This window comes from Lithobates pipiens, unplaced genomic scaffold (assembly GCF_037356315.1).
Source record: "Lithobates pipiens isolate NorthernLeopardFrog02 unplaced genomic scaffold, aLitPip1_a1.2 Scaffold_23, whole genome shotgun sequence".
Classification (NCBI taxonomy): domain Eukaryota; kingdom Metazoa; phylum Chordata; class Amphibia; order Anura; family Ranidae; genus Lithobates; species Lithobates pipiens.
Genome location: NW_027507785.1, coordinates 113011253 through 113036298, shown reverse-complemented (window position 1 = coordinate 113036298; position 25046 = coordinate 113011253). Strand labels below are relative to the sequence as shown.

Below are 25046 nucleotides of genomic sequence, written 5' to 3'. Positions count from 1 at the left end.
TTATTGACGGAATGTACGCCTTGAGCTGACCTGTATGTTTTTTTTCTGTTCGAATAAAGTTCACTTTAAAAAAAAAAAAAAAAGAGACAAAAAACAAAAAGGTACGCAGCGGAGCTGCTTGTGTAGGTGGTCTTGCTGGGACCCTGTGAGTGCTTCCCACAGCATACATACATACAGTACCTCCCAACCAAATGTATCAGTCAGCCATGCCTCACAAATGCCACAGGGTTCTTGCCTTATGCTCTTTCTGGGACACCACCCCCCGCACATTAATCCCGGGGAGTTGATTTCCCATATCTTCCAGTCTGGCAGCATTGGCAGAAACCACTGACTGGACATATCTGACATCTCTCTGCAGGGGCTGCCAGTCATCCTCCAGGGTATTGAGATGTCCCTCTAGGACAGAGGTGTGTTCTCTTCGATTTTGCATGTCCTGTCTCACTAGGGATATCTCCATCTTCATGCCCTTTACTTCTCCAGCGAGGTCAGCAATAGGTGAAGTGCAGGTGGTGACAGCAGCCAGGCTATCCCTGAGTGTAGGCTCAGGATCAGTGTTATCATGATGTGCAGCCAGCGCCATATTGGCAGCATGGGGAAGTGTACTCACATGTGGGATGTCCAGATGGTCAGTCATCTGCAAGGGAGGAGCATTGGTCTCTGCACATCCAAATCAGTATTGTCAGAGTCTGGCATCTGAATCAGCAGTAGATCTCTGCCAGATGCCTTTACAAAGAGTCACTGTGCTGCCTCCTTTGCTGAACAGGGTGGGAAGCCACCATCTTGGCCAGGAATGTAGGGTGGTAATCATCACAATATCACATGCAGAAGGGAGTGGGGACTCAGCGGCAGCGGGCGAGGTGCTTCCTGAGGCAAAACAAGGTAGGATGGCGGTGCTATCAGGAAGATTGTGCAGGATTCACATCCTACTGCATGTTGCGCTTGGCCACGCCCCCCCAAAATTGATTATTTCTAAGCCTCATGCTGGTAGCATTAGCAAATATATAGGAAAGTAAATCATATTTACTTGTTTTAAAAAAATGTTTTACATTTCTTCAGTTACTTCCTGGTTTCTTGCCTAGGCAAATGATGTCATACATCCTAGGAGTCTTCAGCAGGGGAGGAGAGAAGGGATTTGCTGAGCTAAGCACACTCTCCTGCATGCATGCATGAGGTAAGGGCAGATAGATTAGAGGAAGCAAATGCTACATGAATCATCTGCCCTTACTCAAGAAGACCACAGTCGGAAATGCTAGGGGGGTGTTTTTCAAAGTGATTTCTCAGCAAAATAAAGCATAGAGACATAGATGGGGGAGTTTGCTTTAAATATTAAACATGAATTACATAGTGTTTTTGGTTCGTGGTGCTCAGATGCAGCGAAGAAACGTTTTAAAAGTCGTTTCAAACAAAAAATACAGGTACAGAAAATGCATAACGTGCAGGGAGTATAGGATTTATAACATGTAAATTGCAGAGTACACACATCAATCGCTGGTAAGCAGGATCAGATAATGGCGGTCAAGGAGCATTAGAAAATAGGCAATGCTGTCTTGGATCATCTAGGGGAAAACTTATAAGGTAACAACCTAACTAGAGAAACTATGCAGTATCTTGTACAGGTTGGGCTCCAGGCCTTTCAATGGCCAAGCTGTGATGATGTCACTCCTACCTAAGTGCACGTGAGTCATGATTGCTGGACAGCACTCTGAATGGACAGCATACTTGATTATGCCATCTATTCAGAGTGCATGCATCGGTGACGTCAATGGCTCCTACAAACATGAATATTTCCTAAATGTGCACATTTAGGAGATATTCCTTGTACCTACAGATAAGCTTTATTATAGGTTTAAGTGTAAGTAAAAGTGACCAAGCAGTGTTTACTACCGCTTTAGTACAGCGTGGCCAGTAAGCACAACTGTTAATGCTATAAATAATTTGGGCCAGCTTGGCTCAAATAAACTATTTAAAGGGACATTAACCGCTTAAGGACAGCCTCCTGCACATTTACGTCGGCAGAATGGCATGGCTGGGCACAAGCATGTACAGGTACGTTGCTCTTTAAGTGCCCAGACGTGACCATGGCCGGGGGACCCGATCGCCGCTGGTGTCCCGCGATCGGGTCACAGAGCTGAAGAACGAGGAGAGGTCTGTGTAAACAAACCTCTCCCCGTACTTCCTACTGTGGCTGTCACCGATTGTCTGTTCCCTGTTATAGGGAGATACAATCAGTGACGTCACATGCCAAGCCACGCCCCCTACAATAAAAAAAAACACACAACGTCACACATAACCCCTCCTCGGTCCCTAGTGGTTAACGCCTTCACTGCCAGTGTCATTTACACAGGAATTGGTGCATTTAAATAGCACTGATTGCTGTATAAATGACAATGGTCCCAAAAACGTGTCAAAAATGTCCGATGTGTCCGCCATAATGTCGCAGTCACAATAAAGATCGCTGATCGCTGCCATTACTAGTAAAAAAAAAATATTAATAAAAATGCTATAAAACTATCCCCTATTTTGTAAACGCTATAACTTTTGCGCAAATCCATCAATGGCTAATTGCGATTTTTCTTACCAAAAATATGTAGAAGAATACTTATCGGCCTAAACTGAGGAAAAAAATGTTTTATATTATAGGAAAAAGTAAAAAATATTGAATTTTTTTTCAAAATTGTCGCTCTATTTTTGTTTATAGCGCAAAAAATAAAAACCGCAGAGGTGATCAAATACCACCAAAAGAAAGCTCTATTTGTGGGAAAAAAAAGGACACCAATTTTGTTTGGGAGCCACGTCGCACGGCTGCACAATTGTCAGTTAAATTGACGCAGTGCCGAATTGCAAAAAGGGGCCTGGTCCTTTGGCTGCGAATTGGTCCGGGGCTTAAGTGGTTAAACGTGGAGATCAGTTTTAAAAACCCTTAACACATTTTCAAACAAAACACTTACTGTGGCTCACAGCACTTTAACCAAGATGAAAGGTGCATAATTCTATATGCAGGTTATGTGCATGTTAAACGTTTGTTAAAACTCACAATATGTACTGTATAATGTGAATGTATAAGGTTTTGAGGATGGAAACATCACTAGTAAACAATGGCCTATACTGCATTCTAGATGACAAGGGAAGACCAAGAGTGAAACACAAAGCCACCAGATGGACACCACCTTCTGAAAGGGGACACATTTGAAATTGATGTATTTTTTAAATTCAGCACAGCTTCTTTCCAATATTGTTACTGACACCAAGAACATGTAAAGAGAAATGAAGAGTTTATACTCCAACAAAACAGTAAAGTTAAAACTGCTGAAGCACACACAAACCATGAAAACAGGACTTCTATGTACAGTGCCTTGGGAAAGTATTCGGCCCCCTTGAACTTTTCAACCTTTTTCCACATTTCAGGCTTCAAACATAAAAATATAAAATTTTTATTTTTTGTGAAGAATCACCAACAAGTGGGACACAATTGTGAAGTGTAACAAAATCTATTGGATAATTTAAACTTTTTTAGCAAATAAAAAACTCAAAAGTGGTGCGTGCAAAATTATTCGGCCCCTTTACTTTCAGTGCAGCAAACTCACTCCAGAAGTTCAGCGAGGATCTCTGAATGATCCAATGTTGTCCTAAATGACTGATGGTGATACCATACTGATGCACCTGCTCTGTGATAGTCTCAGGGTTCTGTTGAAAGCGCAGAGAGCATCATGAAGACCAAGGAACACACCAGGCAGGTCTGTAATACTGTTGTCGAGAAGTTTAAAGCCGGATTTGGATACAAAAAGATTTCCCAAGCTTTAAACATCCCAAGGAGCACTGTGCAAGCGATCATTTTGAAATGGAAGGAGTATCAGACCACTGCAAATCTACCAAGACCTGGCCGTCCCTCTAAACTTTCAGCTCAGACAAGGAGAAGACTGATCAGAGATGTAGCCAAGAGGCCCATGATCACTCTGGATGAACTGCAGAGAACTACAGGAGAGTCTGTCCATAGGACAACAATCAGTAGTACACTGCACAAATCTGGCCTTTATGGAAGAGTGGCAAGAAGAAAGCCATTTCTCAAAGATATCCATAAAGTCTCGTCTAAAGTTTGCCACAAGCCACCTGGGAGACACACCAAACATGTGGAAGAAGGTGCTCTGGTCAGATGAAACCAAAATCGAACTTTTTGCCCACAATGCAAAACGATATGTTTGGCGTAAAAGCAACACAGCTCATCACCCTCAACACACCATCCCCACTGTCAAACATGGTGGTGGCAGCATCATGGTTTGGGGCTGCTTTTCTTCAGCAGGGACAGGGAAGATGGTTAAAATTGAGGGGAAGATGGATGCAGCCAAATACAGGACCATTCTGGATGAAAACCTGTTGGAGTCTGCAAAAGACCTGAAACTGGGACGGAGATTTATCTTCCAACAAGACAATGATCCCAAACATACAGCAAAATCTACAAAGGAATGGTTCACAAATTAACGTATCCAGGTGTTCGAATGGCCAAGTCAAAGTCCAGACCTGAATCCAATCGAGAATCTGTGGAAAGAGCTGAAACTGCAGTTCACAAACGCTCTCCATCCAACCTCACTGAGCTCGAGCTGTTTTGCAAGGAAGAATGGGCAAGAATTTCAGTCTCTCGATGAGCAAAACTGATAGAGACATACCCCAAGCGACTTGCAGCTGTAATCGCAGCAAAAGGTGGCTCTACAAAGTTTTAACGCAAGGGGGCCAAATAATTTTGCACGCCCCACTTTTCATTTTTTATTAGTTAAAAAAGTTTCAAAAATCCAATAGATTTCCTTCCACTTCACAATTGTGTCCCACTTGTTGGTGATTCTTCACAAAAAATAATAATTTTATATCTTTATGTTTGAAGCCTGAAATGTGGCAAAAGGTTGAAAAGATCAAGGGGGCCGAAAACTTTCGCAAGGCACTGTATGTGGATAGAAACTTGCTTCTGACCAGCGTAGGCAAGCTCTGAAAGCAAAGACACACAGCACAAATCAATATGTACAGCAATCACCTGACCTGCATCCTCTCTAGAAGTCCAGTCAGACCCTGCTGCCAAGTCAATGAATGCATGTATTGTTCAGTGTTTATTATCCGCATTTCAGTTTCCAATTCAGGGACTATGGCCCCCGTCCTCCATCCATGACGCAGCATTAGATCCTATAGAAAATGACAATGAAAAAAGAACAGACTTTCTTTCCAGTTCTATGCAAGGCTCCTCCTATACATTCCCAGTCCAATATTTAGAGTGGATGTAAACCCTCTCCTATACCCAGTGAAGTGAACAGCCTCAAATGATACAGAGAATAAACAAATCTACCTACAGATGTTTTACATGCATATCTGCTGCCTTTCCCTTTCTACACTCCTTGGAATGTTACAAATAATTTCTTCCTGTTACAGCAACGCATGGGGGTGGGTAAGGAGTCTGGGCTTACACGGTGTGCGAGCTGATTGGAGCAAAGGCACACACCCCCATTCCACATAGGCAGAGGTAGAAGGAACATGCAGAGCTGTACTGTGAATAGACCAGCTCTCTGCTTATCTACCTCTAAGCACCCTCCCTGACAGAAATTTCCAGTTGCTATCTTGTGTGTTGGAGAACTTGTCAGAAGTTATCATGCCAATAATAGAAGAACAGATCAGCAGAAGGACAGGACACTAGAGCTTTGGAGAAAGATAAACACTACAGATATATGTGTCTAGGTCAACTTTCATGAATGGGTTTACAACCAGTTTAAAGTGATACAAAACACACACTGTTTTAAATAATATAAAAAGCTAGCAGAACACTCAAACTTTAACATATGAAACTGAGACATGGGTTTTGAGTGGACTGGTACTTTAAAATGGTTCACTTTAAGTAAATATAAGCTGCCTGCATCCCTTGATACTGCCTAGCCAAAATAAACACCGACAGCCTACAATACTAACTTTCTAACAGGAACAAGCTCTTTTCGGCTACGAGTAGCCTGCTGCTTCCTGATCATGAACTGGATTTGCGTGAGGATGAGGCACTGACGGGTTGCTGGAGCAGAGGCAGGCTATCAGTCTCACACAGATTTCACCCAGTACCTTTGACCAGGAGGTAACCACTGGTAACCAGAAGGAGCTTAATCCTGTTAAAAGGAGTGTCAGATTTACCAATAAGTTAGGTAGTTAGAAGAAGGATTGAGGAAGCCTGTGGGGCATCCTCAATCCTTCTCATCCACATCAGTGCTTTGACCTCACAAATGCACTTCGGGAAGAATGATCAAACATTCCCATTAGACACACTCCTAAACCTTCTGGACAGCCTTCCCAGAAGAGTTGAAGTTGCTATCGCTGCAAAGGGTGGGTCAACTCAATATTGACCCCTACGGACTAAGGATGGGATGCTATTAAAGTCCGTGTGTGTGTGTAAAGGAAGGTGTCCCAATACTTTTGGCAATGTATGGTATAATCATATAACATATAAACTAGTAATACTTACTGCCAGATCGCTATAGAGGTGATCACCAAAATAAAGCACCTTGGACCCTCTCCAGCCTGTCAGCTGTAAAAAATCAAACAGGTTTCCCTGCAAAAAAATTGTGAAATATAAATACTACACATAGGAGTATTTGCAGTACAGAGACAAATCTTCATATGATGTACTTTGTGCCAATAAACAATCAGTTATGAAAGAATATTTTTCCCCTTGGTAAAAGGTAGAAATATGGGGAGATTATGAAGTATTTAGTATTCTGGCTATTCATCATGCAGACAAATATCCAACGAATTTGGAGGTTCCATTTATGTATGGACATTTTATGTGTGGACTTTCCCCTTAGTAATGGATTGTTCCTGCTGTATTGTCTATGATATAAAATAAATGCATGGGTAGCTAAACCCAATAACTATATACATAAATTTGCAGCTTATCAGTCTTTATATGTGGCAGCTGCTTTAGTTTTTAGTTTTTTGTAGGTATTTTCATCAAGTACAGAAACTACCTGTCAAACTTGGCAGAAATGCTGTGTCCTTGTAACTTCCTGTGAGCTGGCAAGAAAGAACAAACAATGTTATCTTTCCAATGTAAACTACTATTTATTTTATTCCCTATGTCAGCGTTTGTCAACTCCAGTCCTCAAGGTGCCCCAAACAGGTCATGTTTTCAGGATTTCCCGCAGATGAAACGGCTGTGGTAATTACTAAGGCAGTGCAACTGATCAAATCGCCTGTGCAAAACAATGGAAATCCTGAAAATATGACCTGTTGGGGCGCCTTGAGGACTGGAGTTGAGAAACACTGCTCTATGTAATGGAGACAAATAAAGTCAGTCATGTCTAACTACTAACGGATCACCCTCCGTCATTACATGTTGGCTCTTTGAAGTAGAATATTGTTGTTATGGCAGCAGCTAGCTGCCATAACCCCGATAACCACTTCTTCAGCGGGCGGTCCGCTTTAGGATTAAAGTGGTCTCAGTGGTGGATTCCCTGTTAGATTACTTTTATCGGTGGTGGAGGAGGGCCCTCCTCCGCTTATCAGAGCCACTGGCAGCGGCAGAAGTGATCGGATCCTGTCCCCTGCTTGGCATGGAGCAGAGTGAGAGGAAGATGGCCCCCACACATCTCCATACCATTGCAGGGTAGAAGCAACCTCAAAACGTCACTTCCGCCCATAGCTCTTAAAAGGGACATTTTTTTTTTTATTGCATTTTAGTGTAAATATGAGATCTGAGGTCTTTTTGACCCCAGATCTCATATTTAAGAGGTCCTGTCATGTTTTTTTTCTATTACAAAGGATATTTACATTCCTTGTAATAGGAATAAAAGTGACAATTTTTTTTTTTTTAAAGAACAGTGTAAAAATAAAATGCAAAATACGTGACTAGCGCCCGCATAAGAAAACGGTGTTCAACCCACATATGTGAGGTATCACCGCGATCGTTAACTCAAAACATTCAACCTGTAGAATTATTTTAAAAGGCCCCTTTGGAGAATTTTAAGGGTCAAAGTTTGTCGCTATTCCACGAGCGGGCGCAATTTTGAAGCGTGATATGTTGGGTATCAATTTACTTGGTGCAACATCATCTTTCACAATACATAAAAATTTTTTTTACAGTTTTCTTATTTTTTTTTATTAAATTATTATTATTATTAAGACCACTGCGCAAATGCGGTGTGACAGAAAGTATTGCAAAGACCGCAATTTTATTCCCTTAAGGAGTTAGGAAAAAAATATATATATAAATGTGTGGGGGTTCTAAGTAATTTTCTAGCAAAAAAAAATATTGTAACTTGTAAACAACAACTTTGAAAAATAGGCCTGGTCCTTAACCACTTCAATACCGAGCCATAGTCATATGGCGTCTGCAGATGGGATCTCCCATCCTGGGCAGGCATGATATGATCGGCTTCTCGCCGCTCTTGCGGGTCCCCAGGTGCCCTCAGAGCAGCGATCGGGGATGAACCATGTTCCTCAGACACAGACCATCCCAGATCCGTGTAAAGAGCCAATAGAAAATGTCTCTTTACCATGTGAATGGCTGTGTGCAATCACAGCCGACCACATGCACTGTCCATGTGCACGGCAGAGCGCTGATCAGGGATGAGGCTTGTAATTGGCTCTTTACCACGCGACCGGCTGTGTTCAATCACAGCCGGTCACACGTCAACAAACGGCAGTAACGAGATATTACCAGGTTCTCCTCCTCACACACCGATCGTGAGTGAGAAGGAGATTGCGGTAACAGCTCGTTACCGCTTACAGTGCACACAAACACACACTGATTGCCCCCACAATAAAGACAACCTGTCACCAGCCATCAATGATCAATGTACCCAAGTACCTATCACAGTCCATCTGAGTACCCGAGTACCTGTCACAGTTCACCTTAGTAACTGAGCAGCTGTCACAGCCCATCTGAGTACCTGTCACCACCCATCAGAGTACCCGAGTTCCTGTCACCAGCCAATCAGAGTACCCGAGTTCCTGTCACCAGCCAATCAGAGTACCCGAGTTCCTGTCACCAGCCAATAAGAGTACCCGAGTTCCTGTCACCAGCCAATCAGAGTACCCGAGTTCCTGTCACCAGCCAATCAGAGTACCCGAGTTCCTGTCACCAGCCAGAGTAACCGAGTACCTGTCACCAGCCCATTAGAGTACCTGAATACCTGTCACCAGCCCATCAGAGTAACTGAGTACCGGTCACCAGCCCATCAGAGTACCCGAGTACATATCTGCAGCCCATGCCTCATAGAATATACGTTGGGGTGTTTGCTTTCCAAAATGGGGTCATATTGTGAGTAATTGCACTGTCCTGGTGCTCCAGGGCCTTCAAAAGTGTGATAGGTGGGAATGAAATGAGATATGTAATTTATGCTCCTAGTATGCCTGAACGTACTACTTCAATGTTGGACCTCTCTATGTGGCCAGGCTGTGTAAATGTCTCACACATGTGGTATCACCATACTAAGGACGAGTAGCAGAATATATTTTGGGATGTAATTTTTTGCTGCTTTGCATTAGAAATATCTTATAGACAACTTTGTGTAAAAAAAAAAAAAAAATGGTTTTCATATTCTTTCCATGTTTTCCAAAGACTTCTGGAAAAAAATTAACTGTTAAAAAGACTCATAATGCCTCATAGAATTTTCTTTGTAATGTTTTCTTTCCAAAATGGGGTCAATTCTATTGTCCTGGTGCGCCAGGGCCTTCAAAAGTGTAGGTCATTAGTAAATTGGAGGTGTGATTTGTGCTCCTATAACCCCCGATGTTGCTCCCTGCATGTTGGATCTCCCTGTGTGGCCAGGCATGTAAAAGTCACACATAATAATTTCTTCATTTTCCCAAGAATTGTGGGGAAAAATGACAACTTCAAAAAACTCACCATGCCTCTTACTGTCTACTTTTCAAAAAGGGGTCATTTGGGGGGTATTTGTACTGTCCTGATATTTCAGGGCCTCAGGAAATTAAATAGGCCGTCAGTACTTCGGGTGTGATCAATTTTCAGAGATTGGCACCATAGCTTGTGGACTCTATAACTTTCACAAAGACCAAATAATATACACTAATTTGGGTTATTTTACCAAAGATATGTAGAAGTATAAATTTTGGCCCAAATTTATGAACAAAAATGACTTATTTGCAAAATGTTATCATAGAAACTAAAAAAAATTTTGTTTTTTTTCAAAATTTTCGCTCTTTTCTCACAAAAAGTCACAAAAAAAAAAAAAAAAAAAACAGTGGTGATTAAACACCACCAAAGAAAGCTCCATTTGTATGAAAAAAATTATAAAAATGTTGTTTGGGTATAGTGTTGCCTGACTGAGTAATTGGCATTTAAAGTGTGAGAGCGCTCAAAGCTGAAAATTGGTCTGGGCAGGAAGGGTATGTAAGTGCCCTGTATTGAAGTGGTTAAAGAGGAACTGCAGTCTGCTCACATAATTTGTAATAAAAACATCTTTGCCACTCTGAAGCTTCCCTCCAACCACTTTGCTTACTATATTATATACACTGCGATTCTGTACTTGCCAAATACAGGCAGTCCCTGGGTTACAAACAAGATCGGGTATGTAGGTTAGTTCTTAAGTTGAATTTGTATGCAAGTTGGAAGAGGTAAAAAAATTTTTTTTCAAACAACATTTTATTGAAGTTATCAAACTGCATCTGAAAATAGCCTGAGCATTGTGACACATAGGCAATGCTAAGACGTATATTTAACCGGTACATATTTGGTGTCAATACAAAACATTCTAGTTGGTGAATACACAAGCTCAGCTTACTGTAACAAGTATCAGTACGTAATGACATTCCGCCACCTCTGCTCTCCGGGCTACAAAGGAACCGGGTAGCAAAAGGAACATAGGACAAGACATATAGAGTAGAAAGAGAAAAGAAAGGGTGGAAGAGTAAGAAGAAGGGAAAGAGGAGGGGGGTAGGGGATGGGGGCGGGGGTCCATATATATTTACTTTTTTTTGCATAGCATAGGAGAGGTGAACACCCCTGTAACGTTTGCTTTACTGTATGTGCCTCTGTTCAGAAGATTTCACCTCACTTTCTGTCCCTGTGACATTCAGATTTTAAACATTTTGGGTTGTTGTGGAAACAAGGATTGGTGATAAAGCTTCAGTGGAGACACCTTTTTCTCATGATAACTCTTACAGGAGTGAATTTCACTTCCTAGGGGTAGATTTCCTCTCACTTACTGTTGTCTCTCTCCATTTGTAAGCATGAGTTGTATGTAAGTTGGATGTTTGTAACTCGGGGACTGCCTGTATGCTGCAGAAATCTCTCTCCACCAAGTCTGGATGCAACCATTTTAACTTTGGGCAGCAGAAGCTGCTGCCTGTTCACTTCCTGGATTTACACAGAGGCACACCTCCAGCTATGCAGCTTTCATTTGCCCTCTTATGACTCATCCCCCCTCCCTTCCTGGCAAACTCTCACAAGAGTAAGAGAGCTGTGCATGATGTCATAAGCCTAGGCTAACGACCAGACAAGAAACAGGGAGTGGGCTGTGTAAGGCATTTACTAGCAGAAAAAAAAAATCCAAAAGGTAAAACAACAAGGGTAGAAGATTTAATAGATGGAAAGTTGGAAAATGACTGAAGGTCCCCTTTAAACTACAGACTGGGTGGCAATTTTGGATACAGTGGAAGAGTAAGCCTGGGTGCACAGGGGAAGAAAAATTAGCTGAAAAGGGTCAGTTTGGCAGGAACTGGTAAAATTGTCTACAGCTTCCTGTCCAACAGCAGCCAGTCTGAAGAGCAGTCCCCCTGTCAGAACACAATAGTGGGGGGATCGCTGTACTAACACCGCATGCATTAGAACCCCGCTAAGTTGAACCTAAAAAAAACTATAATGTGCACCCAGTTATATATAGCCACCCAGGGAACAGGAAGTGGCTTATTCACAGGATCATCAGTTGAACATAAAGCTGAGAAAAGCCTGAAAAAACAAAAAGGAATACAGCCACCACATCTAAGGACTGATAAATTGCAATATATTAATTACATGTTTGTTATTGGTTTTAGATATGCCGTACAGGTGAAAAGGGAAGACATTTTACAAATAGAATCACAAAGACCCGAGGTATAAAAGTTCACAGGTACTTCATTTTTGACGGAATACTCCTCTAAGGTTCCAATAGATGTGTACTTGCAACATATGAATGTATGAGGATTATATTTAATCTGTATGAACGTTTGAATACTTAGATTACCTGTTTGTATATTTTGCCTTTTTCCAGGCTGTTGATTCTGTCCCACTGCATTGATCCACTTTCATCCAGTCTTCTGAAGGGCCTACAAAGAAGAAGTTCTCAGAATACTTTACATGCCAGCATTTCAAGAGGTTTTCAAGCATACTAAAGACACATTTTAAGAGGACAATGTAATTTATTACCTAATACAGTTGTTTTTTTGTGTGCAATTCTAATTCAGGTTTAAGCTATTCACACATCAATCAATTTTTTTCTGGTCCAGCAGGGACCAGCCGAACTTTGATCAGTGTGTGGCCGCCCCCACCCAACAGAAGATGATCATTTGATCCACACCTATCAAAGGGCATGTTAAAAAATGTTCTCAATTGGTGGCTACAGCTGCTAATCAATGCATTCTGACAGCGGGTGTCGCTATCAGAATACAATGGGGGAGTTGAATGAAAAAACGAACTGTGTATAGCTAGCTTTACACAGCTATTTGGTAAAGCTTCCAAAACAGTAAGGATTGTATTGTACCATATGCCAAGCAATACTGTGTGCACCATATGTCCAACAGTACTGTAAAGTGTGATGCCAACCCTTGTGGGATTTGCACTTCTCACACACTATAGCTATGATTAATGTCATAAAATAGTGGATTTAGGTGATCCAGATTTTGCGCTTTTGTATGTAAACTTGCAATTAACTCCATAAAAAATATTATTAAAAAATAAATAGCTAGGATTGGTAGATCATAAACTTAATAGTAAGACCTCATCTGGGATATGCAGTTCAGTTCAGTTTTGGGCACCAGTTAACAAAAATGATATCGGGGAACTGGAGAAAGTGCAGAGAAGGGCAACCAAACTAATAAGAGACATGGAGGAGCTCAGCTATAAGGAAAGATTGGAGGAACTGAATTTATTCTCTCTTGAGAAGAGGAGATTAAGGGGGATATGATCAATGTGTACAAATACATAAAGGGTCCATATAGTGTACTTGGTGTTTAGTTATTCACAGAGGACAAGGGGGCGTGCTTTAAATCTCTTTTCCTCTAGACGTAATCTTCAAAGATGGAAAAGTAAGTAAGAGTTGTGAAAATGTGGAATAGACTGCCTCCAAAGATGGTCCTGTCCAGCTCAGCAGGTTGCTTTAAAAAAGGTCTGGATTCTTTCCTAAATGTACATGATATAACTGGGTACTAACATTTATAGGTAAAGTTGATCGAGGGAAAATCAGATGCCTCTTGGGGGAGCAGGAAGGTATCATTTCCCCTGCTGGATAGATTTAGCTAAAAACACAAAGGGAGGAGGCTTTCCTGGAGGCATGGGAGCAAGAGAGGAGAGAGTAAGTAGTGCAACACTGTGGGGACTAACAAAGGGGAGAGACTGCCATATGTAGGCAGTCTCCCTCGAAGACGGCAGTGTGCTCAAGTCTTCTATCCTTTCAGTGGGAGATCTCCTGAGAGTCAGCTGGGTGGGCTGAGGAAGAGTCAGTCAGGCAGATGGGTGTGGTGAGGCAGCCAGGTGGGCTGGTGAGAGGCAGATGCAGCCAGTTGGGCTGGCATTGCCAGAAGAAGTGGCGCTGGGATCAGTGATAACAAGGGAAGCGGTTTCACTTCAATTGTGCTACTTTTAAGGGACTTTGATTTCCAGCCTGTCAGTTCCATCAAAAGTGAACCAGCAGGAGCAATACCTAGGAAAAAAGGAACACGGTGTGTGCAGGTGGAAGGCTAAAGGAGTTAGAGCTGTATATAGGAGGTTGTATATAAGAGACTCTAAATAGGAAGTTGTCCCTGAAGCTCTTGTTCAAGTCAAGTGGAAATCCCATAACCTCCCGGACCTATACAAGTTTAAAATAACCCCCCCCCCTCCAATAAATAACAAAAACAAAGGTATCGACTGTTCTCTGTGAAGATTTGGTGTGCCTGGCTGTACAAGTGTGGAGGAATCCATGTTCATTTGCAGCTCCTATGTGGGGTGTGCTGCATGTAAATGGATGGTTTGTTTTTTACCAATTAAAGAGCACAAGATTCTAATGCATCATGCGCACTTGCTGTTTACTTTCATGTTGCCAAGAGAAAAGATGGTGAAGCATTGTAAACTGTATTTGCAATGACCCAAAAGGGGAAAGAAGTTTACTTCCACAGTCATTCAGTATATCAGCATCTAGGACTCTGTGCTTTGTAATGAATTTCTTGATTTATCCCAGGATGGATACACGGTGTCCATAAGAGCAGTTTGAGGACACTAATGGGGTTATTTACTAAAGGCAAATCCAATTTGCACTGCAAGTGCACTGGGAAGTGCAGTCGCTGTAGATCTGAGGGGGACATGCAAGGAAAATAAAAAACTGCATTTTACCTTGCACATGATTGGATAAAAAAAATTAGCAAAGCTTCCACTCATTTCAGGTCTACCTCTCAGATTTACAGCGACTTTACTTCCAAGTGCAATTTCAAGTGCACTATGACTTATAGTGCAAAGTGGATTTGCCTTTCGTAAATAACCCTAATATGAATAGTGCTTGGGCAGGAAGGGGGAACCAAGAGTACCACCTTTTAAAATTGTTCTGTAAAAAGGTCAAAATAAAAGCCAAACACATCAAGAAAGATGCAAAAAAGTAAAAGGGCTGAGCGAAAAAGTGCCTGGTTGGTTAGAAAATAGCGAAAGCAGCTGGGCAGAATATAAGGGTGATAGAAAAGAAAGATAAAGTAGCAGGGTAGAAAGTGAAGCAGCTGACAGAAAACAAAAAGGCTGGATATAAATTAAACAGCTGAGCAGAAAAATAAAGTATCTGATTAGGCAAGAAGTTACGGATGAGTGTGAGACAATTATGAACCTACACCCATAAGAAACATATACCCTACTACGTGTATTGGCCATCTTCCCGGATTCTTCAGCCAGGACACCACCCTGGACAACTAAACTCTAATGCAGCGTACACACGATCAAACAAGCGGGTGGAAAAGTCCGGCAAACTCAAGTCCGCCGGACAATCCCCCCGTGTGTAGCCTCCGGCATACTTTTTTGACCCGAAAGTACGGCGGACTTAGAAAGTAGTTTTACACTCCAATCTTCCCGCCATACTTTTGAAATGAACAGACTTTTCCCACCCGGAGAAAAGTCCGCTCATTTCGAGCGGGTCTCCAGGTAGGCGGGGCCCACGAAGGATACGTCGCTGGACCCGCCGCCTGGTATGGACTTAAAGGGGAACCCCAACGCTGAAAAAAACGCCGGCCGGCCAGGAAAGGGGGGACGAGCGAGCCCCCCCCCCTCCTGAGCCGTACCAGGCCGCGTGCCCTCAACATGGGGGGTGCCTTGGGGAAGGGGGGGGCCGCGCGGCCCCCCCTTCAGATGTTCTCTTCTTCTTCAGATGTTGCCTCGCCGAGTCCTCTGCTCACAATGACGGGGACCGGGCACGCGGCGACTTATATAGGGACAAGGGGCGGGGTCTTCGGTTGATGTCACATGGCGACAGTCCCAGCATCCTCCGGGACGGTGACATCGTAAGGGGCGGGGTCACCATGTGACATCAACCGAAGACCCCGCCCCTTGTCCCTATATAAGTCGCCGTGTGCCCGGTCCCCGTCATTGTGAGCGGAGGACTCGGCGAGGCAACATCTGAAGAAGAAGAGAAGGACAGAAGAACGGAAGGCGGCGACGGCAGAAGACTGGGCCACCGCCTGTAAAAGAGCTAGAAGAAGGCGCGGTGGCCTGGCAGAAGAACCGAAGAGGGGGACAAGACCCCCGAAGTCGGAAGAAGAGGCTGGCGGCGAGGAAGAAAGCCGGGCTCCTCCGCTAGCAAAAGAGCTACAAGAAGATAGCGGAGGTGTCCGGCGAGAAGACCCCCGAAGACGGAAGACCCCCGGAGCTGTGCAATAAACTATTTTAACCCTTGTGTGTTGTGTTTTTTTTTGTACTTTATTTTACAGGTGAATGGGTAGGGGTACATTGTACCCCATACTCATTCACATAGGGTGGGGGGCCGGTATCCGGGGGCCCCCTTATTAAAGGGGGCTCCCGGATTCAGATAAGCCCCCCGCCCGCAGACCCCGACAACCAACGGCCAGGGTTGTCGGGAAGAGGCCCTTGTCCTCATCAACATGGGGACAAGGTGCTTTGGGGTGGGGGGGCCGTGCGCCCCCCCTTTCCCCAAGGCACCCCCCATTTTGAGGGCACGCGGCCTGGTACGGCTCAGGAGGGGGGCGCTCGCTCGCCCCCCCTTTCCTGGCCGGCCGGGTAGCGTGCTTGGGCAAGGGTCTGATGTGGACCTGGGGGGACCCCCACGCCGATTTTTTTCGGCGTTGGGGTTCCCCTTTAAGTCCATACCAGGCGGCGGGGCCAGCGACGTATCCTTTGCGGGCCCCGCCTACCTGGAGACGCGCTCGAAATGAGCGGACTTTCCTCCGTGTGTGTGGGCAAGTCCGTTCATTTCAAAAGTAGGGCGGATAGTACGGCAGACTTAGTCCGCCGTATTAGTCCGCTGAAAAAGTGACGTGTGTGGGCAAGTAGCCCGTTCGGAAAGTCCGACGAACAGTCTGGCGGGAAGTCCGCCAGACTAAGTACGTCAGACAGACGGCTATGTGTGTACGCGGCTTAACTGTGATTTTAACAAGTCTCGTCTTCCCCCTTTCTTAAAAAAACAAACTATTTGTATGTGTAGAATAAAGATTTGTTTACTTCTACATTTTACTAGTTTTGGCATTCATTAGACCCTACAAGGAACACGTAAAGTCCCACAAACTTTGTTCTAGTATAGTATATGTAAAGTATCTGATTAGAAGTCAAAAGTAGCTAGATAGAAAGAAAACAGACAAGCAAAAAGTAGTCACTGGACAGAAAACAGGAAGAGCATGAAAGGATTTGGGTAGAGTGGTTTTAGAAGGTGAAAAGATGACGGGGTAAAGGTGGGCCTTGGCACCTGTCACTAGCTTTGAAGTGGTCCTCATTTGAAAACCACTTGACTATGCAATAATTTGAGCAAAGTTGTTCTAATTACTGTATGCTTCAATACAAAGTTTAGGCTGTCTAAAAAATATATTCAGAAAAAGCAATTCTTAAAGCAGGGACATCATACTTGCGCCGGTCAGTGAAGAAGGCAGGTTTGTCCGCCTTTACGATAATCACATCAAACAGATCTCGCCAGTTCTTTCCTACCATATAATTCATTCCTTTATTCCTGTAAGAAAACACAGAGAAAGGCAAACAATCACACTCAGTGACATTGCCAGCAGTAGTGTAATCTAGAAAGTTCATTGAGAAGGTATGAATGTCAATATAGCAGGGTTCAGGCTGGCTGGAGTTCTGGACAAAATCAACAAAACAGAGCCAGGTTTTAGAAGGTTGTCTGTACACAGAATGATCTTTTCATTAAAGTGAATGTAAAACATTGTTTTAAAAATAACAAACATGTCATACTTACCTTCTCTGTGCAATGGTTTTGCCGAGCAATCCTGATCCTCCTATTCTTGGGGACCCTGCTGGCACTCCTGACTCCTCCCCCTGCTAAGCACCCCCTTAGCAAGTATTTTGCTATAGGGGCACTTGTGTGGGCTCCATTCAAATGCCATACAGGCATCCATGGATCGGACTCGTTTTTGTAGCACATCCCACAGAATGAATCTGACCTGGTATCAGCCTCTGAAATTCCCTGTACCACACAGCATTTAGTTAGCTTATGACTTCCTATGTCGCGTACACACAACTGGACTTTTCGGCAGACTATGTCCGACGGACCAAATACGATGCAAGGGAAGCTATTTGCTACTGGCTATTGAACTTCCTTTTTTAGTCCCGTCTTACGTCATCACGTTCAAAACAAACGGACTTTCGAACGGACTTAGTCCATTAGTGTGTGGCCAAGTCCGTTCGTTAAGTCTGTCGAAACTCCGCCAAAAGTCTGTCGGGAAGACCGTTGGACCTAGTCTGCCGGAAAGTCTGGTCGTGTGTACGCGGCATATGTTTTGGATATATCCACAACAAGATTATATTTCCTGACTCTTTGGCTTGGTTCACACCTATGCAGTTTGCTTTTGATCCTTTTCTGCAGTGCATTTTGTGTTTTTACACACACATTTTTTGATGCGTTATTCCTTTTGATGCTTTTTTTTTAAATTTTAGCCAATTTGTTGTTGGGTAGATTAATAAACACAGTAAAATTGCAGCACAAATGCAGTAAAATCACAGCAAATAAGGCACTACATGCTTTTCTGCAGATTCTCCATTGAAGTCTATTGAACCAAAAATGCTAAGTTTTGCTTTTAAAAAAAAGTCTCTGACCCTTTCCAAAAATGCAGCAACTGAAAAAAGCCTAGATGTGAAAGTTTCCTATAGGAAACCATGTTAAATGGACTGTAGTGCAATCTCGGAAAAAGCACCGAATAACATATAGGTGTGAACCAGGCCTTCCTGTCAAACTGGCAAATTTTTTAATCTTACTAGAAATAGAAATATTTCATTTTTTTTTTTCCGTGCAACATCAAAAATCATAAAAAAAATATCCCATGCAAAAAAATAATCACTGTAATGTCCACTACAGGAGTCCAATGCTATCCTAAAGCAGAAATTCACCCAAAAGGGGAAGTTCCGCTTTAAGGCCTCCTCCAACCCATCTTCCTCATTTGGCACATTTTTTTTTTTTTGGCAACTCATTTCGAGAGGTATCCACTCCCACTTCTGCTCAGATCTCCTGGATGATCAGCGCGGAAGTTCTCGTCGCCCCTGTCATCCTGCAGTCTTCTGGGACACGTCACAAGACCCAGAAGACTGCAGGACCAGTCACAAAACACAGTGCGGCTCGCATATGCATAGTGGGCAGCCGGCTGTGAAGCCACAAACGGTCACAGCCAGGTACCCACAGTTAAGATGCCGGTGGTTGGGGACCAAAGACAGTTCACGGCTCCTCCTCTGATGAGCAAAGTGCTGGACAGGTTAGTGTCTGCTTATTAAAAGTCAGAAGCTACAATTTTTCTGAAAAATTACTGGAGCACCACTTTAAATTGGTTCCGATGGATCTACTGTAAATTGATTTGCTTCTTTTAAGGAGAAATCAATGATTAAAGTCTAGTTCAGGTGGACCCCATTCTAGTCCTATGCTGCTACCTCTCTGACAGCAGCACAAAGCACTCACCAGATAGTAGATTCTTCGATGTGTATAGAGGAATGCCAACATATTTCAGGGGGAAAAGCCTCCCTCTTCTTTGGGGTTTGATCAGTCCATGTTAATAAAGACAGAACAGTTTACATGCTGCATAACCCTGGGAGCAGGCAGATAGGTGTACTTATTGCAGAAGAAACATTGCAAATCTCTTCTGTGATAAATAGCCTGCCTCTCGTAAGCTTCCCTTTAAGCTGGTCATTCGAATTTTGCCCGGTTCATGATGATTTGGGTGCATTTCAAACAGTGGGTGGCCCTAGCCTCCAGCCCGATAGCCTTCATTTGAAAAATCAACAGAGTTGGGTGGAAACTTGTCCAAACAGTGGCTGCATCCAATCAGATGCAATGGTTGTTTAGGTATTTTGACAGGCGGTGGGGCCAGCTTTAAAAATACAATAGCCGCAGCGGGAGATTCATCCAGTTGTGCTGTACAGCTTGGATATAGAAATCCATTACATTTTTTTGTTTAGCCTGTAGAATGAACAGGGATAAATCTAAATGTGTATGGTCAGTTTAAGTTTTTTGATAACAAGACCAGATCCCACAGCAGCAGCAGAACTGATGGAGGGAGAAGACAGATTGAAAAGGGCAGTTTCCTCTCTCTACATCAATACAGCTATAGCTGACAAGAAGAGCTGGAAAGGAAACTGTCTTCCTACTAGGTTACCAGTTCCGTTATGGGTCTATTGACCCAGGGCGAGTAATCTGAGTACACAATAGTACGCTATTCTATGCACACCAACTTGTCAAGGACAGAAATAATAAAGGAACCAGTCAGACTGCATGACAGACAGGGTGATATTTTGAAACATTTTATCATACACAGAAATGGGTTTACTGACAACACCATAATGTGTGGGATGTTGTGTGTAGCTCCAGGCAGTCCTGCTACCCAAGGCCACAGCCTATGTTGAGGATCAGAAATTCAGTCCTGTTTATAATCCCATGTTTCATTACAGCAGGAGACAAAGACCAGCATTTGTCCATTTAAATAAGACTGGTGAAATAGTTTATTCATAAATGGATTCATTGTTTTTCGTTTGACAATTTAGTAATCTATGTGATGCAATACTTACACAAAACTAAAAGGACTGTTTGTAATAAGAAAAACCTTCTTATTGTGTCTTACAAGCCTCTTCAGTACAGCATAGATCTCTTCCCGATGTAGTATGTAGTGTTCTGGGAAAAGAGGATAAACATCAGCAACAATTCTCCAACTGCTGTTGTACTGTAGGATAAGAGTTGTTTGTACATAGACAGAAATTACATATACAGTATATCAGTGGTCATCAAACCTGTCCTCAGGGCCCACTATCAGGCCAGATTTTATGTATTACCGTATTTATTGGCGCATAACATGCACTTTTTTCCCCCTAAAATGAGGGGGAAATCGGGGGTGCGTGTTATACGCCGATCCCCTGCCCTTCCTAATCTTTTCTGCCGCTCTCGGCGGCTTTAAGGTATTTTCGGGCTGTAATCGGGTATATTCAGCCATTGTCGGCTATTTTTGGCCGCATTTGGCCATTCTCGGCAGCTTTCAGAAAGCCGAAAGCCGCTGAGAAGGGCAGAGTGCGGCCAAAAATACCCGAAAGCCACCGAGAACACCCGAGAACGAGGGCCGCCGAGATACACAGGACATCCGCTCTGTATCTAGGCGGCACCATTTTTAAAATGGCAAGGGGACAAGGCTGCAATGCAAGGCTGCAATGCAAGGCTGCAAATGACTGATAAGGCTGCAAATGACACTGACAAGGATGCATTGATAGGCATTTAAATGTAAGTTTTTTTCCTTAAACTTCCCTCCTAAAAGTTTTTTTCTTTTAAATTCCCTCCTAAACTTGGGGTGCGTGTTATACGCCGATAAATACGGTACCTTGGGAGATGCAGACTAGAATACTGCAATCACTAAGCAGCAAATTATATCACCTGTGATGTATTTCAGTTTTCTTGCAAACCTGGCCTGTTAGTGGCCCTGAGGACGTGGTTGATGACCACTGCAGTATATGGTTTGTTTCCATCATACAGTTTGACAAACAAATGTTTCCAAGCAGATGCATGGCAACATCTAGGCACAGAAATGACACACAGTGGCTCTCGGGTTTTAACCCATCCAACATAACAGACTTGAAAGCTCAGCTCTAAGTTTCTATCTATAGCAATGACTTCAACCTGCAGAAAATGCAAGAAAGGAACATGGTGGAACTTTATACATTCAGTAGTCACTTCCACACTACTGAATGACAAGTGAAAAGAAACTGTTAAGTAAACATTCCAGCAACTATAAAACACTGATAACATGAAGCTCAAAGTTATTCATGCTTTTCTGAGAAGACGTCTTCAAAGGATCAGTCTGCCCAGGAGTGATTTTAGGTGCAGGTGAGGCCTGGTGATTGTCCTTGGCTTGTCTTAATCCCCCTAAGCACAATAGTCTAGTGGTTAGCACGTCTGCCTTGCAGCACTAGGGTCCTTGGCTTGAATCACAAACAGGACTCTGTCTGCATTGAGTTTGCATGTTCTCCCTGTGCTTGGGTTACCTCTAACACTCCAAAGACATGGTGATAAGTTAACTGGCTCCAGTATATGTATGTCTGTAATGTAGAGACCTTAGATTGTAAGCTCCCCAAGGACAGAAATGAATGTAAATGAAAATGAAAACACATGGGGCTTGATTTACTAATACTGGTGCAAAATCTGGTACAGCTCTGCCTTGAAACCTATCAGCTTCCACGTTTTATTGTCAAACCTTCCTTGAACAAGCTGAATTTAGAAGCTGATTGGCTATCAGGCAAAGTTACACCATATTTTGCACTCTCCAGGTTTAGTAAATAAACCCCATTATGTACATCTATTCTTGCATAAAAAATGTGGAACATGTATTGAAAAGGTTCCTACTGGTCTCTAAAGCAGTTTCCAGAAAAGGAGCATCTTGGTCAGTCTATCTCTATCATATACTATTGTCATATAGAGAACAGTCTCCATGTTTTAATGTATCATTAGTTAGGTCTAATTTTAGACTGTAGCAATGTGCAGCAATAAATAATAATAATGTATCCTACAGAAGAGGGCACTATCTAGATTAGAGTGTAAGAAATAAAAATGTGGTATATAAAAAGAAAAAGATGTAAATTTATCTTACCCATGTCCTTCTCAATCCATTCATAAATCAGTCCCTTTACATGCACATCTCTTATTGCATCCTAGAAAAAAAGGAGAGCTTGTGAAGAACAGAAAATAGCTATATGCTACAAAAACACGTATAGTAAAATTGAAAAAGTTGATTGCATATACGGTATCTTTCTTATTCAGATCCACCTATTCATAAAGTTAGATTTGCAAGTGGGAACAATGATAGAACAGGCCACCTTCTAGAGTAATACTGACCCCTGCAGCCATAGGCCAGAAGGCACCTATGGTCACCTGCTTATTGGAACAGGTCTACCATACCTGCATTGGGGATGACTGGGGTTTCAGATTCACCTCTTCGAAAAGTAAATTTTCAATTAGTTTAGTGGATGAGGTGAGGTTGTGCTCTCTTCAACCATCTAAAAAAAAAAAAATGTGTTTGTTTTCTATGTTCTTTGTATATGACTGGGTATTCTTTGCAAAGTAAATTTTCACTTTGCTTCATCTCATTCACTATGCTAGGTGAAAATGAACTTTATAAGGGTCCGTTAAAACAGAGTTTGATTAACTCAGTTTGCTGATCCCTGCAGAGCAAGCGGATGACAGGTCCGCCTTCGCTCACTGTGCAGAGACGGACCTGTCAGTCTCGATCTCCTCTATGGGGAGATCGGATGAATACGGACCATCTGTCCGTTTTCTTCCGATACCATCCACCAAACGGATGTAAAACAGGTTCACCATTCATCTGAATTTGGCGGACTGCATCGGATCGGATAGCAGCAGGTGTCATTTCTGATATCCGCTGCACCATAGGGGTGAATGGAGTGTCCGATCAGGTCCGCCTGGAAAACTGACAGGTGGACCTGAACAGAAAGCCCATGTGAAAGGGCCCTAAAGCGACAATCCACTTTGCAAAGTAAACAAGCTCTACCTTTTAGTACATCAACCACAGTGTATATCAGTTATTGAAAAAATAGCAGATAGCCATTTAAATGTTCTGTTTTCATGCTTTTGTAAATAATAGGATTTTTCCGTCATACTAAGCGGTACAATCCTTTTCTTTGAATACATCACAGGACACAGAGGTAGGCTACTGTTCATTACTTACTGGGTTATATAGGCCATCTCTAGGTAAATAGACACTGGTAGACAAAGTCTTAGACAAGAATTCCGCCCCTATATAACTCCTCCCATACAGCAAGTACTTCAGTTTTGTAGCAAGCACTGAATCTCCAGAAGAGGGGGGGACCTCTGTGTCCCCTGATGTATTTAAAGAAAAGGATTTTACAAGTATGACGAAAAAATAGCAGCCTGTAGTACACTACAGCCAAAAGCCGAATCCTCAGCTGCTCGAACATCTATCTGATAAAATCTTGTGAACGTATACACTGAAGACCAGGTAGCAGCCGTACAAATATGAGCCACAGAAAAGCCCAGGAAGTTTCGAAACCTCTGGTAGCATGAGCTCTCGCCCTGAGGGGGGGAAGCCCTACATTTCAGATCATAGGCCTGAATGATCAATTGGCAGACCCTATTGGCAATAGAAGCTTTGGAAACTGCCTGCCCCTTATTGGGTCCTTCTGGTAAAACAAAAAAGGAGTCTGATCCTCGAATCTCCACAGATCTAGACAAAATGTCTGACTGCCTGGATGACATCCAAGGAATGCAGACGCCTTTCTGCCGAATGAGGCTGAGAGAAAAAGGAAGAAAAAAAATAATGTCCTGATTTAAATACCACCTTTGGCAAGAAGGATGGAATAGGACGCAACACCACCTTGTCGTGGTGAAGAATTAGGTATGGCCACCAATTCCAACACCCTTCTAGCAAAATGGAATTTCCTTGATAGGCTCAAATGGCTGTTTCTGTAACACAGACAGCACGAAATTTAAGTCTCAAGATGGTGGCACCAAAATGACTGGAACCCCCTCTCTCTGAATCCTGCACAACAAATGTGGAAGGAGAGAGTTCGGGGGGGGGGGGGGGGTGGAGCAACTCCAGGATGTTGATAGGCAGGCTCTGTTCTGCCCTTGACCATCTCCCCTGAGCTGTGAGTACTTCTAGGATCACTCCCAGCCTGAGAGACTGGCATCTGTGGTCAGTATTCTCCAAGAAACCGGGAGGAAGGATCTTCCCTTTCGCAGGTTTCGATCCTGCAATCACCAGCTTAGGCCTAACTAAGCCCACCCAAGGAGATAAGAACATGGGGTAATTAATCCTGGGCTTGCCCTCTCCTGTTCCAAGCTGACAAGATGTCTCATTGTATAGGCATGGAATGGAACTAGGCATAGGGCACTGCCTTGGAGGAAGACACCATCCTTCCTAGAAGACTCATACAGAGCCGAATGGAGGGTTGTCTGGTGCCCCTTATCTGACGAACGTGATATTTCAGGGCACAGATTCTTACTGGTGCCAAAAATGCCCTTGCCTGGACTGTATTTAGGATCAGACATAAGTACTTCAGACTTTGAGCTGGTCTCAAGGCTGACTTTTTGGTATGACCCAGCCCAGGCTTTATAAATACCGCACTATGCAGGCTATGCTCTGTTCTACAGCCTGTAGCGAGTTATCTCTGAGTTGTCCAGGTATCC

At 43.1% G+C, this 25046-nt stretch overlaps 1 protein-coding gene across 2 annotated transcripts in view; it reads right to left on the bottom strand.

Moving 5' to 3' along the window:
- Positions 1 to 25046, bottom strand: part of NT5DC2 (5'-nucleotidase domain containing 2) — a 216158-nt gene that overhangs the window by 152443 nt on the left and 38669 nt on the right. For both annotated transcript variants that reach the window (XM_077452221.1, XM_077452220.1), the window contains exons 7-12: positions 22471 to 22531; positions 20411 to 20513; positions 17256 to 17357; positions 12198 to 12279; positions 6479 to 6565; positions 5026 to 5166 (exon numbers count right to left, since the gene is read on the bottom strand). In XM_077452221.1, the coding sequence (XP_077308347.1) occupies positions 5026 to 5166; positions 6479 to 6565; positions 12198 to 12279; positions 17256 to 17357; positions 20411 to 20513; positions 22471 to 22531 (576 nt within the window). The remainder of the gene's footprint in view (positions 1 to 5025; positions 5167 to 6478; positions 6566 to 12197; positions 12280 to 17255; positions 17358 to 20410; positions 20514 to 22470; positions 22532 to 25046) is intronic.